We start from the raw sequence: 14,575 nt of genomic DNA, 5'->3' as shown, positions 1-14,575 counted from the left end.
AGACCCAATTTTGACCAGGCGTACCTAGACAGTGTGCAGAGCTGGACGGGACATGGTGCAACAGTCTGGGCTGCCGCAGAAGACAGTGCACCTTTCGCCATTTTCCATTCCTAGCACGGTGTCTATACCTGCACAAACCAATCGGCTGACCTGTTTTAGCACAGAAACCCGCTTCCAGAAGCAGAGCTACACCTCACAACCGCCGCTTCTGCTGCTTCCGCAAGAGGCGCTTGCCTGGTGACGGCTTCGATTTTCCCACCAAATTCAAATTCGCCTTCTCCTTCTTTGTTCTGCCCGCACAAGCTGAGCGCGCTACGATCCCACGACTGGAGCCGCTGCCGGTATTTTTTTCTGGCTTTTCTTTTTTAATTCCATCACCGCGGCATTCTTTTTTTCTCCCGTCCCAGTCTTAGTCGCGCATTTTGGCAAGTTTCCACGCCCTGCATTGATCGCCCTCTCACTTTTATCGATAACCCGACAGCCGCTTGGTCGCTTTTCCGCGTGAATCTGCAGACCAGCGCTGCTTGAGCTTACCGACGCTGCATCTTATCCTCGTGTCATCCATCATCGCCGTCACCGCTCCGCCTTCGCTCTCCGCCCTCCGTTCATCGCAACCACCGCCCCAACTCCGCCAGACTCCCCTCCGCCGGGCTATTGCTCCCTTGCTCCTTGCTGGCTCTTTGAGACTCCATCTCATGTGCTGAGGACCACTCCACCCAGCCAGTCCAGGTACTTTGCACGAAGCAGCAGTGCTTTGCCTGGTCTTGACGACCGACCGCAAAAGTCGCCCAACATGGCGCAACAACACCAGATTGCAATGGATCGCCTGGACATCGTCGTCCGAGATCTGCGATCTAGGTACGCTGCCCTCGTCTCGCCGCCTCTCTCCGCCATGCTAACTCTTGTCCCCAGCCGCAACACCGACGAAGCCCGCCGAAGAGCCGCCGGCGCTCTGAGAGAACTCGTTTCGGTTTGTCATAGAGGTGCGTCGCCCAACCCCCAGTTCCTCCCCCATCCCACACGTGCCTAACCTCAGACCCCCGAACCCGCGGCTGACTCCCAGCTCCAGACTTCCAACCCGACCAGTTCCTCCCTTTCTACAACGCCGTCAACTCAAAAATCACCCAACTCATCACACATGGCTCGGACTCTGCCGAACGACTCGGTGGCGTTTACGCCCTCGAGAGCCTCATCGACTTCGATGGCGTTGACATGTCCATAAAGTACACCCGATTCACGCAGAATATTAAAACTATTTTGCGTGGCAAGGATGTCCACCCCATGCAAGCCGCTGCCACTGCCCTCGGCAAGCTTTGCCGTCCCGGAGGAACCCTGACTACCGAGCTGGTCGACTCCGAGGTCAAAATGGCCCTCGAGTGGCTCCAGTCAGAACGCGTGGAAGAGCGAAGGTACAGCGCCGTTCTCATTCTCCGCGAGCTTTCCCGCAACGCTCCCACCCTCATGTATGGCTATGTAGGGCTGGTCTTTGAGCTTATCTGGGTTGGCCTGCGGGACCCGCGCAATTTGATCAGAAACGCATCTGCCGAAACTGTTAGCGCCTGTTTCCGCATCATTCGCGAGCGTGATCCTGAAATGAAGCAGACCTGGATGTCCAAGATGTATACCGAAGCAATATCAGGCTTAAAGGTTAACACTATCGAGTCTGTGCATGCTTCTCTTTTGGTGACCAAGGAACTGCTGGAGCAAGGTGCCATGTTCATGCAACCGCACTACCACGAAGCCTGCGACACAGTCTTCAAGCACAAAGATCACAGAGATCCTGTCATCCGCAAGACAATCGTGTCCCTGATTCCAGACCTCGCCCGCTACAACCCCACCGACTTCAGCTCCAACTATCTGCACAAGTTCATGGTCTATCTTTCGGGCATGTTGAAAAAGGACAAGGAGCGCAACGAGGCTTTCTTGGCCATAGGTGACATCGCCAATTCAGTAAAGAGCGCCATTGCGCCATATCTTGACAGTGTGCTCCTACACGTTCGCGAGGGACTCAGTGTTACCAGCAGAAAACGAGGTTCCGTCGACCCTGTATTTGATTGCATCAGCCGTTTGGCTGTTGCTGTTGGACAAACACTAAGCAAATACATGAGCGCATTACTCGACCCCATATTCGCCTGCGAACTCACACCCAAGCTCACACAGGCTCTGGTCGACATGGCCTTTTACATCCCATCTGTCAAGCCCGAAATTCAGGAACGGCTCCTCGATATGCTTAGTGTTGTACTCTGCGGAGAGCCCTTCAAAACTTTGGGAGCCCCTCAGCCCAACACCCTCGCCTCTGCCCCCGTCATCTCCAAGGACAACAAAGACCCACAGGCCTACGAACAGCGCAAGGAAGAAATCAAGCTTGCCCTTAATACGCTTGGCAGTTTTGATTTCACAGGCCATGTTTTGAACGAGTTTGTTCGCGATGTTGCCATCAAGTATATTGAGGATGACGATGCTGATACACGAGAGGCCGCTGCCCTGACGTGCTGCCAGCTTTACATTCGCGACCCCATCATGAATCAGACAAGCATCCATGCCTTGCAAGTGGTTAGTGACGTTGTAGACAAGCTGCTCACAATGGTCATTTCTGACCCCAGCTCCGACATCCGTCGCACCGTGTTGGCTGCCCTTGATGAACGGTTCGATCGCCACCTTGCCAAAGCCGATAATATTCGCATCCTGTTCTTTGCTCTCAACGATGAGGTCTTTGCTATTCGCGAAGTCGCCGTTTCGATCATTGGACGACTTGCGCGCGTAAACCCGGCCTATGTGGTTCCTTCTTTGCGCAAGACTTTGATTCAGATGTTGACCGAACTCGAATTCTCCGACGTTGCCCGCAACAAAGAAGAGAGTGCTCGTCTCTTACGGCTTCTTATTCAACATGCACAGGAACTTATCAAGCCATATGTAGAACCCATGCTCTCTGTTCTCCTTTCCAAGGCTGACGACCCAAACCCCTCTGTCGCTGCCACCATTCTCAACGCCATTGGCGAGCTGGCCACTGTAGGTGGAGAAGACATGCTCCCTCACAAGGACCAACTCATGCCACTGATAATGAACGCACTTCAAGACCAGAGCTCAGACCTCAAGCGTGAGGCTGCTCTCCACGCACTGGGCCAGCTGGCTACCAATTCTGGTTACGTTATCCAGCCCTACCTAGAATATCCCGAGCTTCTCGAGCTCTTGCAGGGTCTTATCCGCGCCGAACCTCAGCGCGGTCCATTACGTCAAGAAACCATTAAACTTATGGGAATTTTGGGTGCTCTTGACCCTTACAAGTATCAGGTTAGTCTAGAGCTCGTCTCTCCTATATCATTGTTGCCATTACTAACTTTCAACAGCAAGTACAAGAAGAGCGCTTCCCCGAGTTGCAGCGACGAGTGGAATCTAATCAAGTCACCGATATTTCACTCATGATGACGGGAATCACACCATCAAACAAAGACTACTACCCAACTGTCGCCATCAACGCTCTACTTCAAATTCTAAAGGACACTTCACTTGTTCAGCATCATGCTGGCGTTATTGAGGCCATAATGAACATCTTCCGCACCCTGGGGCTGGAGTGTGTGTCCTTTCTGGATCGGATTGTGCCTGCTTTTCTGGGAGTTATTCGGTCGTCTCAGATTCAAAGACTTGAGTCGTATTTCAGCCAGCTGGCAACTTTGGTTGGTATCGTGCGGCAACACATCCGCCAATATCTCCCCGAGATTGTCGAGTGCTTAGAGTCCTATTGGAATCGTTCTCCTAATCTCCAGGTCACGATTCTACAGCTTGTCGAGGCCATCTCTCGCTCACTCGAGGGCGAGTTCAAGATTTACCTCGCACGTCTTCTTCCGCTTATGCTTGGAGCTTTAGAACGTGATACCTCGCCTCGGAGAAACTCTTCGGAACGTGTGCTTAACGCCTTCCTTGTTTTTGGCTCTAGCTGTGAGGAGTACATGCACCTCATCATCCCGGTTATTGTCCGGGCTTTTGAAAAGCATGGCCAGCCTCTGGCTACACGCAAGATGGCTATTGAAACTATCGGCAAAATCTCTAGACAAGTTAATCTCAATGACTACGCCGCTAAGATTATTCATCCCCTTACAAGAGTTTTGTCCATGGGTGAGCCCTTGCTCAGAGTCGCCGCTCTTGATACTCTTTGCCTCCTCATCTCTCAACTTGGAAAAGATTATCTTCACTTCATGGGTCATGTCAATAAAATTATGACATTGAACCAAATTCAACACCAAAACTACGAGCTTCTCGTTAGTAGACTGCAAAGAGATGAGGCCTTGCCACAGCCTCTCAGCTCCGAGACCCAGTCCGGCGAACCTAGTGCCGAGCCCATGTTTGGCGATATGGGCTCTCGCACCTTGGAGATGAATACTGTACATCTCAAGGCTGCGTGGGATACCAAAGGAAAGTCTACCAAAGAGGACTGGCAGGAGTGGATTCGCCGCCTTAGTTCGACGCTTCTCAGCGAGTCACCCAACCATGCCTTAAGAGCCTGCGCCAGCCTGGCAAGTGTATACCCGCCCTTGGCACGAGATCTTTTCAATTCAGCCTTCGTCTCATGCTGGAGCAAAATGTACGACGCAGCTCAAGAGGAGCTCATCATGAACATTGAAAACGCGATAAGATCGGAGAATGTTCCGCCGGACCTCCTGGGCCTGCTACTCAATTTGGCCGAGTTCATGGAGCACGATGACAAGGCTCTGCCTATTGATATCCGAGTCCTTGGCCGCGAAGCTGCACGTTGCCACGCATATGCCAAGGCTCTTCATTACAAAGAGCTTGAGTTCTTGCAAGACCAAAGCGCTGGAGCTGTTGAGGCTCTGATTGTCATCAACAATCAGTTGCAGCAGTCTGACGCTGCTATCGGCATCCTGCGCAAGGCACAGAACTACAAGGAGGGCATTCAGCTGCGCGAGTCTTGGTTCGAAAAGCTTGAACGCTGGGAGGAGGCCTTGAACTTCTACACTAAGCGTGAAGAAGAAATTCCCGACGACCAGCCAACTCCTATTGACATCATCATGGGTAAGATGCGCTGTTTGCATGCTCTTGGTGAATGGGAAGCCCTTTCTGCTCTTGCTGCTACAACTTGGCACCATTCTTCACCCGAGACCCAACGCCGGATTTCAGGCCTCGCTACTGCTGCTGCCTGGGGTCTTGCGAAATGGGATGATATGGATGGATACTTGCAATCGATGCGCAGACTATCTCCTGATAGATCTTTCTTTAGCGCCATTCTTGCGCTTCATCGCAGCCAGTACCGTGAGGCTCTTACTTGTGTTCAACAGGCCCGCGAAGCACTTGACACTGAGCTCAGTGCCCTTGTAAGCGAGTCTTACAACCGCGCGTACCAGGTTGTTGTTCGTGTCCAAATGCTTGCTGAGCTAGAGGAGTTGATTGTCTACAAGCAATGCGAAGGTGATGAGCGGAGAAGAGCTACAATGCGTCGCACGTGGGAAGCCCGTCTTATGGGCTGTCAACGCAATGTTGAAGTATGGCAAAGAATGCTCAAGCTCCGCCACTTGGTTATTTCTCCTGCTGAAAACATGCACATGTCTATCAAGTTCGCCAACCTGTGCCGCAAGTCAGGTCGTATGGGTCTGGCCGAGAAGTCTCTCAAGGCTCTGGTCAACATTGACCTTCCGCTGGAGACTATCATTCCGTACTGGAATGAGAATGACCCAAGTATCATCCTGGATCCTGAGGTTGAAGCCCGTATTCCTAGAGAAATTCCCGAACAGGTCGTTTACGCTATTCTCAAGTACGTGTGGGAGCTTGGACAGCAGACCAAGGCGCAAAAGAACAACATTCCCGAGAAGACTCTGTACTGCCTGCGCAAGTTCACCAGAGACACGGCCAACCGTTTGGAGCTCATCCGCAATTCACTCAACCAGCACGCATCCAATGGAATTGAAATCCCGAGCGACTTCAGCTTCCACCAGCCTCTTGATCCTGCGATTGTTAATCCTCAAGCGCAGCAAATGATTCAAGACCAGGCGATTTTGTTGGCCAAGTGTTATTTGCGACAGGGCGAGTGGCTTGTTGCCTTGAATAAGCATAATTGGCAGCATAACCATGTCGCCGATGTCCTTCGTTCGTACTCGGAGGCTACCAAGTACAACCCTCGTTGGTACAAGGCCTGGCACGCTTGGGCTCTGGCTAACTTTGAGCTTGTGCAGATGTATAACTCTGAAGTTACTGAACGGAGCAACATGGATCGCGCCATTGTGATAAGACACGTGGTGCCGGCTATCCATGGCTTTTTCAAGTCGATTGGCCTGTCGATGGGAAGCTCGCTTCAGGATACACTTCGTCTTCTTACTTTGTGGTTTGCCCACGGCACTCATATTGAAGTCAACGCAGCTGTTACAGAGGGCTTTGGCAGTGTCAGCATTGACACATGGCTGGAGGTTATTCCTCAATTGATTGCACGTATCAACCAGTCTAACAGACGTGTACAGTCTTCGGTTCACAACCTCTTGGCCGATGTGGGTCGTGCGCATCCCCAGGCTCTTGTTTATCCCCTTACCGTGGCGATGAATACAACTGGTCAGACTGGCCAAGTTGGACAAAGTACACGCCGGTCTCGCTCGGCCGCGCAGATCATGGAAAGCATGCGTCAGCACAGCGCCAATCTCGTTGCTCAGGCTGCTATGGTCAGCCGAGAGCTTATCCGCGTTGCTGTTCTTTGGCACGAGATCTGGCACGAGGGCCTGGAAGAGGCGTCTCGGTTGTACTTTGGAGATCAGAACGTTGAAGGCATGTTGGCGACGCTCCAGCCTCTTCATGAGCTCCTCGAGAAGGGTCCCGAGACTCTGAGAGAGGTTTCGTTCCATCAGGCCTTTGGCAGAGACCTGGCCGAGGCCCGAGATTGGTGTCGCCAGTGGGAGACAAGTCGAGATTTGAACGATATCAACCAGGCTTGGGATCTCTATTACCAAGTTTTCCGGCGCATTATACGTCAGCTCCCCCAGGTTACTACCCTGGAGTTGGCGTACTGCTCGCCGCAACTTCTGGAAGCCAAGGATCTTGACCTTGCTGTTCCTGGAACTTACCGCAGTGGCCAACCGATTACCCACATTCAGTCGTTTGACACTGTGGTGACGGTTATCAATTCCAAGCAGCGCCCACGCAAGCTTCACATTAATGGCAGCGATGGTGTATCGTCTCCTTTCCTTCTCAAAGGCCACGAAGATATTCGACAGGATGAAAGAGTGATGCAGCTCTTCGGACTGTGCAACACTCTCCTGACCAATGATTCAGAGTGTTACAAGCGTCATCTTATGATCCAGAGATATCCTGCTATCCCCTTGTCACAAAACTCCGGTCTGTTGGGCTGGGTGCCGAACAGCGATACGTTACACGTCCTTATTAGGGAGTACCGCGAGTCACGTAAGATTCTGCTCAACATTGAGCACCGAATCATGCTGCAGATGGCACCAGACTACGACAACCTTACCCTCATGCAAAAGGTCGAAGTGTTCAGCTATGCACTCGACAATACAACGGGTCAAGATTTATACCGTGTTTTGTGGCTCAAGAGTAAGAGCTCTGAGGCTTGGCTGGAGCGCCGCACTAACTACACGCGGTCCCTTGGAGTCATGTCCATGGTTGGCTATATTTTGGGTCTGGGTGATCGTCACCCGTCTAACCTCATGCTCGACCGTGTGACTGGCAAGATCATTCACATTGATTTTGGTGACTGCTTCGAGGTGGCAATGAAGAGAGAAAAGTACCCCGAAAGGGTTCCTTTCCGTCTCACACGCATGCTCACATATGCAATGGAAGTCTCCAACATTGAAGGAAGCTTCCGGATTACTTGCGAGCATGTCATGCGTGTGTTGCGTGATAACAAGGAGAGTGTGATGGCTGTGCTTGAAGCTGTAAGTTTATACCCCGTCGTTTTGTTCTGTTCTTTTTTGTTTTATTCCCAACTAACCACTCTACTATTTAGTTCGTCCACGATCCACTTCTCACTTGGCGTCTTACCAACACCAACAGCCCTGCCGGACCGTTCCAGTCCGAGCGCGAACAGGCCCTTGCTGGCCCCAACGGACCGCGAATGCGGCGGACTTCTGTCCTGGAAGGAAACCCTGCCGAACTCATGGCTGCACAAGTTGCAGCAGGCGACGAGCTGGATGCTTTGGGTGGCGCACCGCCAACCAGCCGATCGCGCGCACGCACCAACTCTACAGCGCTATCTGAAGCGGCGCTCGCCAACGGAGTCGTCTCAGGCGTCAGTGGCGGGCTCAACACTCTTGCGGTCAACGGCAACGGTGCGACTGCCAATGGAACTGCTGCGAACAACAATAACGTCAACGATCCGGCAGATATGCAGAACACACGGGCGCTCGAGGTCCTGCACAGAGTCAACCTCAAGCTGACGGGCCACGATTTTAAGAACAACGAGGAGCTCGATATCATCAGCCAGGTCAACAAGCTGATTGTTGAAGCGACGAAGCTGGAGAATCTATGCCAGCACTACATAGGATGGTGCAGCTTCTGGTAGATTGGTGAGCAGGGCTAAAGGTGTAGGCGAGGGGAGGAAGTGACAGGAGCCGTGTGCGGGATGGAGGACCAAGGGTTGGGTTGGATGTCTTTTTTTTTTCTACTTGTTCTGGGCTGCTCTTTTTTTTCGCCTTCTCTCTATTTCTGTTGCCTGTCTTTCATGTCCATTATACATAGAAACGGAAGTTCTTGTCCGTTGCGATTTTTCTTTTTTACCCTCTCCTGTTAGTCTTGAATGTTCGGTGCATTCTTGACTGAGTTTTTTTCTTCTTGTCTTTTTTTTGCTTGTTTTGTCTCCTCTTTGGGGCTATGAGAAAGGTATGATGAGCTCTAGAATAGATATCGCTCTTTAAATACTTGATCATGGTGCATAAAGACGTCGGGTTTTCTTTTTATGGTGATGACACTCCCAAGGGTTAAGTTGAATTTATTGATTTACGTCTACCTGCTGTTATTTCGCACTCCCAAGGGTTAGGGTTTGAGCACCGGATAAGTCCGCTTTGCGGCCCGAATTTACAACAAACACCTACAACCCGCCCGGTTAGCTCAATCGGTAGAGCGTGAGACTCTTAATCTCAAGGTTGCGGGTTCGACCCCCGCATTGGGCTCAATTCCCAGTGCTCCAGATCATCTGGAATCACCGAACCTCTCTCGGGTTATCTTTTTCTTTTTTTGCGGATCTTCTTCTCGTAGGCTTGGACAAAGCTTCATAGTTGCAAGCTCCAAGCTCCGAGGTCAAGTACAACCTTCCCTCCTACAACCCTCGGGGTGGCACCTTTGAGTTCAAGATGTCGCCCCCTCGCCAAAAAACGAACATTCCCCCCTCGTTGTGGGCTTGAACGAGCGCGCACATATCCCCAATGCTGCGTCTATTCTTTTTTCGAGTTGTGAGGCCTTGAGCCCGTCTTTTTCCCCTCTCGTGGGTTGATCTCGTCGACGTTCGCCCCTTTTCTCACCACCGCTACGACCGTCGGCCCCTCGAGCACTCTGCACTGCACCTTAGGGAGACACACTCACTCTCGATGGACCGCCTTTCTGGAAGGTTCAGGTAGTCCGCCCCGTGGCGCGGGAACCGTATCGCTGTGCCTCATCCATTGCGCACGCTACGGTTACGCCAACTTTTCTTTCTTCAGGTCCCACGATCACCAGACTTCTGGAGGCTCATCTGGCCGTGGTTTTTCGCTCTTTCGAGAGCCCCCAGGCCACGTCCGCTGATTGGCTCGTCTGCGAGAATTTTTCTCGTTTTCCCGCCCTTTAGCCGACGAGCGAATGTTGGTGGGGATGGTAGCTCCACAGCAGGGCTGCGCTGGTTTTGGCTCCACTTTTTCTTTGGGGGATGGTTTGGGGTTGTTGCGCTTTTTGCGCGGTACTACAGTAGTTAGCCAGGATTCCAGGTTTTGTTTGGAGGTTGCACGAGAGAGGGACAGTCCTAGCAGCTGGGCGGTGGGAAACTGCACGTCATTACACTTCGCCAGTGCAACTATTTTTTAGGCGGATTCGGGTGCTGGTTTTTAAACAGCTGTATGTATTTCTGGTACTAGTAATGGCCCCCTGTCGTATGCCGAGAATCCCTCGCGAGTAGACAGGTAAATAAAGACTTTCATCATTGTCAAGTAGGTTAAAATGGCGACATACGGAAGGATCAGGGTTAAAGATTGCCTCCAGAGCGGTGGAGAGCAGGGGAGCTTATAAGAACTTGTAGTTGGTAGCTTTGAGTTGGTCAGCGTTGTTGGCATCATCCTCTCTTTTTCATCTTTCACGAATCTCGTCTGTCTCTTATCTTCTTCGTTTTTCTATCACCATGGCTCCCTCTACCATCAAGCTGGCCTCGGGCTACGAGATGCCCCTTGTGGGCTTCGGTCTGTGGAAAGTCGGCAGAGAAACTACTGCGGACACTGTTTACAACGTGAGTACAAAACCATAGCTTTGCCTCTTGGCGAGCTTATTAGACGGGATGGCGCCCAGTTCTGGCAGAATGTTAATGCATGCCCGGCACAATAGGCTATCAAGACCGGCTACCGCCTGTTTGACGGCGCCTACGACTACCAGAACGAAAAGGAGGCTGGCGAGGGTGTTCGGCGGGCCATTGCCGACGGGCTGGTCAAACGTGAGGATCTCTTCATTACCACCAAGCTGTGGAACAACTACCACAAGCGCGAGAACGTGCTCAAGATGGCCAAGCTACAGCAGGAGGCTTGGGGTCTGGAATACTTTGACCTCTATCTGATCCACTTCCCTATCGCCCTCAAGTACATCGACCCAGCCGTGCGGCAGTTCCCGGTGAGTTTCCGTAGCCCAGATCTTTGTAAGCTCTGAGTGGAACACTAACAAGCTCCGTTTTGCTTTGCCAGTGTTGGTGGATGGATGACAATGGCACTGTCGAGACCGAAAAGGTATCGATCCAGGAGACGTGGAAAGCCATGGAAGAGGTCGTCGACGCCGGCATCGCGCGGAGCATCGGTGTCAGCAATTTTTCTGCGCAGCTGCTCTACGACGTGCTCAACTACGCCCGCCACCCCGTGTCGACGCTGCAGATCGAGCACCACCCGTTCCTCGTGCAGCCGGAGCTCGTGGCGCTGGCCCAGGAGAGCGGCGTCGCCGTCACGGCCTATTCGTCCTTTGGCCCGCAGTCGTTCCGCGAGCTCCCCGGCTTTGAGCAGAAGATTGGCGACTCTACGCTGCTGCAGCACCCCGATGTCGCTGCAATTGCAAAGGCCCATGGCAAGACGCCTGCCCAGGTCCTCCTGCGCTGGGCTACGCAGCGCAACGTTGCGGTTATCCCCAAGTCGAACAACGTCGAGCGGCTGGCACAGAACCTCGATGTTCTGGGCTTTGATCTGACGGCGCAGGAAATTGCGCAGATCTCGGGCTTCAACATCGGCCTGCGCTTCAATGACCCGGGCTACTATCTGAAGAACCGCCCCCTGCGCATTTTTGCCTGAGGAGGAGGAAGCAAGGGAGGCGGGTGTCTAGGGTCTAGATAGGGTTAAGAATGGCGTTTACCGCCCCAGAATACTGCCCCCGGTTCCCCAGTTCCAGAGGGCCCCGCGTTCCCGTGGTATCCGTAGCTCAAGACATGACATGATCCAAGATGTATATGCAAATCCTTTTAAGAGCAAGTTGTTCTGCTGCGGTCTACATGCAGCCTTTCTCCCACACGTTTTCTGCGCGAACCGGCACAGCCAGAAGCTGGCTCGGCATGTGGTTGTGGGGCCAGGACTATTTCAAGGCGTGAGAATTTGGTGTAGCAATATTAACTGCCGAAACGTGCCCCCCCTGAACAAAGATAGGATCGAGCAGGCGGATCAACGACAGGGTCGCTGGCTTGTGGCTAAGCGTGTGATGGGAACGAGGTGCGACGGGCGACGGCTAGACTGCCGTGAAGGGTATAAGAAGCCGTGAAGGACCAGAGTCCAGGCGCACATAAGAGCGGCTGCCATCCGCCATTGTTCCTGGTTTGTTGCCTCTTCTCCATCTTCACAAGTTTGCCCCTCCACTACATCCCAGTATCACCATGGTTCTCCCCGCTGGCGTCTACCGTGCCGACCACGTCGGTTCCTTCCTTCGCCCCAAGGAGGTGCTCGCTGCTCGCGAGCAAGTCAACACGGGTGCGTTGACTCTGCAGGACCTGCGGGCTGTTGAAGACAAGCACATCACCGAGCTCGTCGCCAAGCAGACCGAGAACGGCATCCAGTCTGTGACCGACGGCGAGTTCCGCCGCGCCTTCTTCCACATCGACTTCCTGCAGCATCTGGGCGGCTGCCAGCGCGAGGGCTCGCTGCAGTCGACCAACGTGACCACGCATGGCATGAAGCCGCCGCGCGTCGTCATCGTCGACAAGGTCAGCCACCCGCGCGCCATCCAGCTCGATGACTACAACTTCATCGACCGCGCCGTGGCCGCGCTGCCGCCCCGCCCCGCCGCCGTCTCCACCAAGGTCTGCATCCCGTCGCCGACCATGCTGCACTTCCGTGGCGACCGCGACTGCATCAGCGAGGCCGCCTACCCGCAGCTCGAGCCGGCCTTTTTCGACGACGTCGCCCGCGCCTACCAGGAGGAACTAGCCGACCTATACGCCGCCGGCTGCCGCTTTGTCCAGCTCGACGACACCAACCTGGCGTACCTGTGCGACGCCGGCATGCGCGCCGAGGCTGAGGCGCGCCACGGCGACGCGGCTGCGCTGACTCGCCGCTACGCTTCGCTGATCAACGCGGCTATTTCCAAGCGTCCCAATGACATGAAGATCGGCATTCACCTTTGCCGCGGCAACTTCCGCTCGCAGTGGTTTGCGCAGGGCGGCTATGAGCCCGTGGCAGAAGTACTGTTCCGCGAATTGAGCGTCGACGTGTACTTTTTGGAGTACGACGATGCGCGCTCCGGCGACTTCTCGCCCCTGCGTTTCCTGCCTGAGCACAAAGTTGTCGTGTTGGGTGTCATGTCTAGCAAGATTGCCGGGTTGGATGACAAGGAGGACATCATCAAGAGACTCAACGAGGCGGCCAAGTTCTGCCCCCGCGGTCTGGACCAGCTGTGCCTGTCTCACCAGTGCGGCTTCAGCTCCACTCACGAAGGCAACGACTTGACGGAAGAGCAGCAGTGGGCTAAAGTTCGGCTCGAGGTCGAGATCGCCAAACAGGTTTGGGGAGACGACCTGTCCAAATAGACAAAGTAGGCCACATATGTATATAGATGGGTGCTGTTTGGGTTTGTCTGGGTGTTATGTTGTAAGCCCATTGTATATTAAATTGCGCATAAGTAGAGTGGAGTTCTGAGCTGTTGCGATGTTGTGATTTATGCTAATTGAACAATAGTTCTAGACATGTGGCCTTATCGGGCTACACATTATCTAGATAGTGTCTAATCCATTCAAGCACCGTAAAGTGTATCTAACCATGGAAGCCCCCGCCTATCTATGATAGATCTCAACAAAGCAAATACATTGACCGACCAGTTTTTCACAAACCACCTATGGCCCACGAATCTGAATAGAATAGAAAACCCAGCAAAGATCACCAGAGCTGCCACATGCCTCTGTCGGAACAGCTGAATGAACTCTGGTGTTACACGGCCAATCCAGCGCAACAACAACGAGGGTTCGATTTCAATCTCTTTTCCTGGACCCATCCCTGAGATGAGAAAGAGAACATCTCGATGCAAAGATTCAAGGACGTTGACGGCTTCTTCGAGTGCCCTGCGGTCGTTTGAGCCCCTAAGAACAAGAAGGTCATCTAGACAATCACCTCTCAGCAGCTGATAACGATGTTGGAGATTTGCTGGCAGGATAAATGACTCGCTACCACTGACTAGGTGCATCACCAAGATCACATTGTAGGGGCTACTCGTAATGTTCTTCCAGACGTTGTCCTGTACCAGGACCGTATGAGAAACCTTAATGGCAGTGAACAAGGAGATGAGATCGTCAAAGTTCAAGTTATTTTTTTGTAGCCTATTGTCTGACAAGGAAGCCAAAGCTAAGATGGCCGACAGGTACGTCATAGCGAAGATGGGACTGGCATATTCAGTTCTGATGTTGTGGGTTGCGCGGCGGTACTCTGGAATGGCGATGCTCTCATGCTGAATGAAGCACCTTTCATACTTATTTCGCTGAGAGGGCCGCAGACTGGCGCAATGCAGGGCTGATGTGGCAAGAATGCCGTGGAGAAGGAAACGGCATGGGATGGCGTCTTCCGGTATAATAGTCTGCCATAGATGTAAGACATCCTGCCGAATCGAAAAGGTTTGACATGTGGATGAAACAAAGTGGCTCATGAGAAACAGATCTTGGTTCCACGTCTCGCTGGGCCTTGCAACAGGAGCACACGGGTCGTATGGTAGCCCAACTGGGGGAGAGGCTGAGTGGGTCGCTGCAGACGAAGCATCACTAGCCTGCTCAACAAAGATACAGACGTATGTAGTGTTAGCGATTATGGTTCTAGCTCAAGTGATGTGTTGTGGGTACTTGCCTGGTATACCGAGTTCGATATAATGCTCTGGGAACTACTCGTAATATCATCCGGCAAAAGACTGCACTCCTCCCGCCTGCGAATACAGTTCCAACATGGAG

The 14,575-nt window shown here is 52.9% G+C and overlaps 3 protein-coding genes across 3 annotated transcripts; all 3 read left to right on the top strand.

The window, feature by feature from the left end:
- Nucleotides 1-793: 793 nt before the first annotated feature.
- On the top strand, nucleotides 794-8,512 carry BROUX77_003687 (uncharacterized protein; the record flags this gene model as incomplete). Its single annotated transcript, XM_073748365.1, has 5 exons — nucleotides 794-858; nucleotides 913-983; nucleotides 1,064-3,291; nucleotides 3,348-7,886; nucleotides 7,958-8,512. The coding sequence occupies 5 exons, from the start codon at nucleotides 794-796 to the stop codon at nucleotides 8,510-8,512; spliced, it is 7,458 nt and encodes a 2,485-aa protein (XP_073606112.1).
- Nucleotides 8,513-10,312: 1,800 nt separating this feature from the next.
- BROUX77_003686 (uncharacterized protein) lies at nucleotides 10,313-11,453 on the top strand (the record flags this gene model as incomplete). Its single annotated transcript, XM_073748364.1, has 3 exons — nucleotides 10,313-10,417; nucleotides 10,513-10,791; nucleotides 10,863-11,453. The coding sequence occupies 3 exons, from the start codon at nucleotides 10,313-10,315 to the stop codon at nucleotides 11,451-11,453; spliced, it is 975 nt and encodes a 324-aa protein (XP_073606111.1).
- Nucleotides 11,454-12,025: 572 nt separating this feature from the next.
- On the top strand, nucleotides 12,026-13,174 carry BROUX77_003685 (uncharacterized protein; the record flags this gene model as incomplete). Its single annotated transcript, XM_073748363.1, has 1 exon — nucleotides 12,026-13,174. One exon carries the CDS (start codon nucleotides 12,026-12,028, stop codon nucleotides 13,172-13,174), a length of 1,149 nt encoding a protein of 382 aa, XP_073606110.1.
- Between the last annotated feature and the right edge of the window lie 1,401 nt (nucleotides 13,175-14,575).

Source organism: Berkeleyomyces rouxiae (genome assembly GCF_048999995.1).
Source record: "Berkeleyomyces rouxiae strain 22BRR77 chromosome Unknown BrBRR77_ptg000003l, whole genome shotgun sequence".
Taxonomy (NCBI): domain Eukaryota; kingdom Fungi; phylum Ascomycota; class Sordariomycetes; order Microascales; family Ceratocystidaceae; genus Berkeleyomyces; species Berkeleyomyces rouxiae.
The sequence above is the reverse complement of the archived record's forward strand: the minus strand, read 5'-3'. Positions and strand labels throughout refer to the sequence as shown.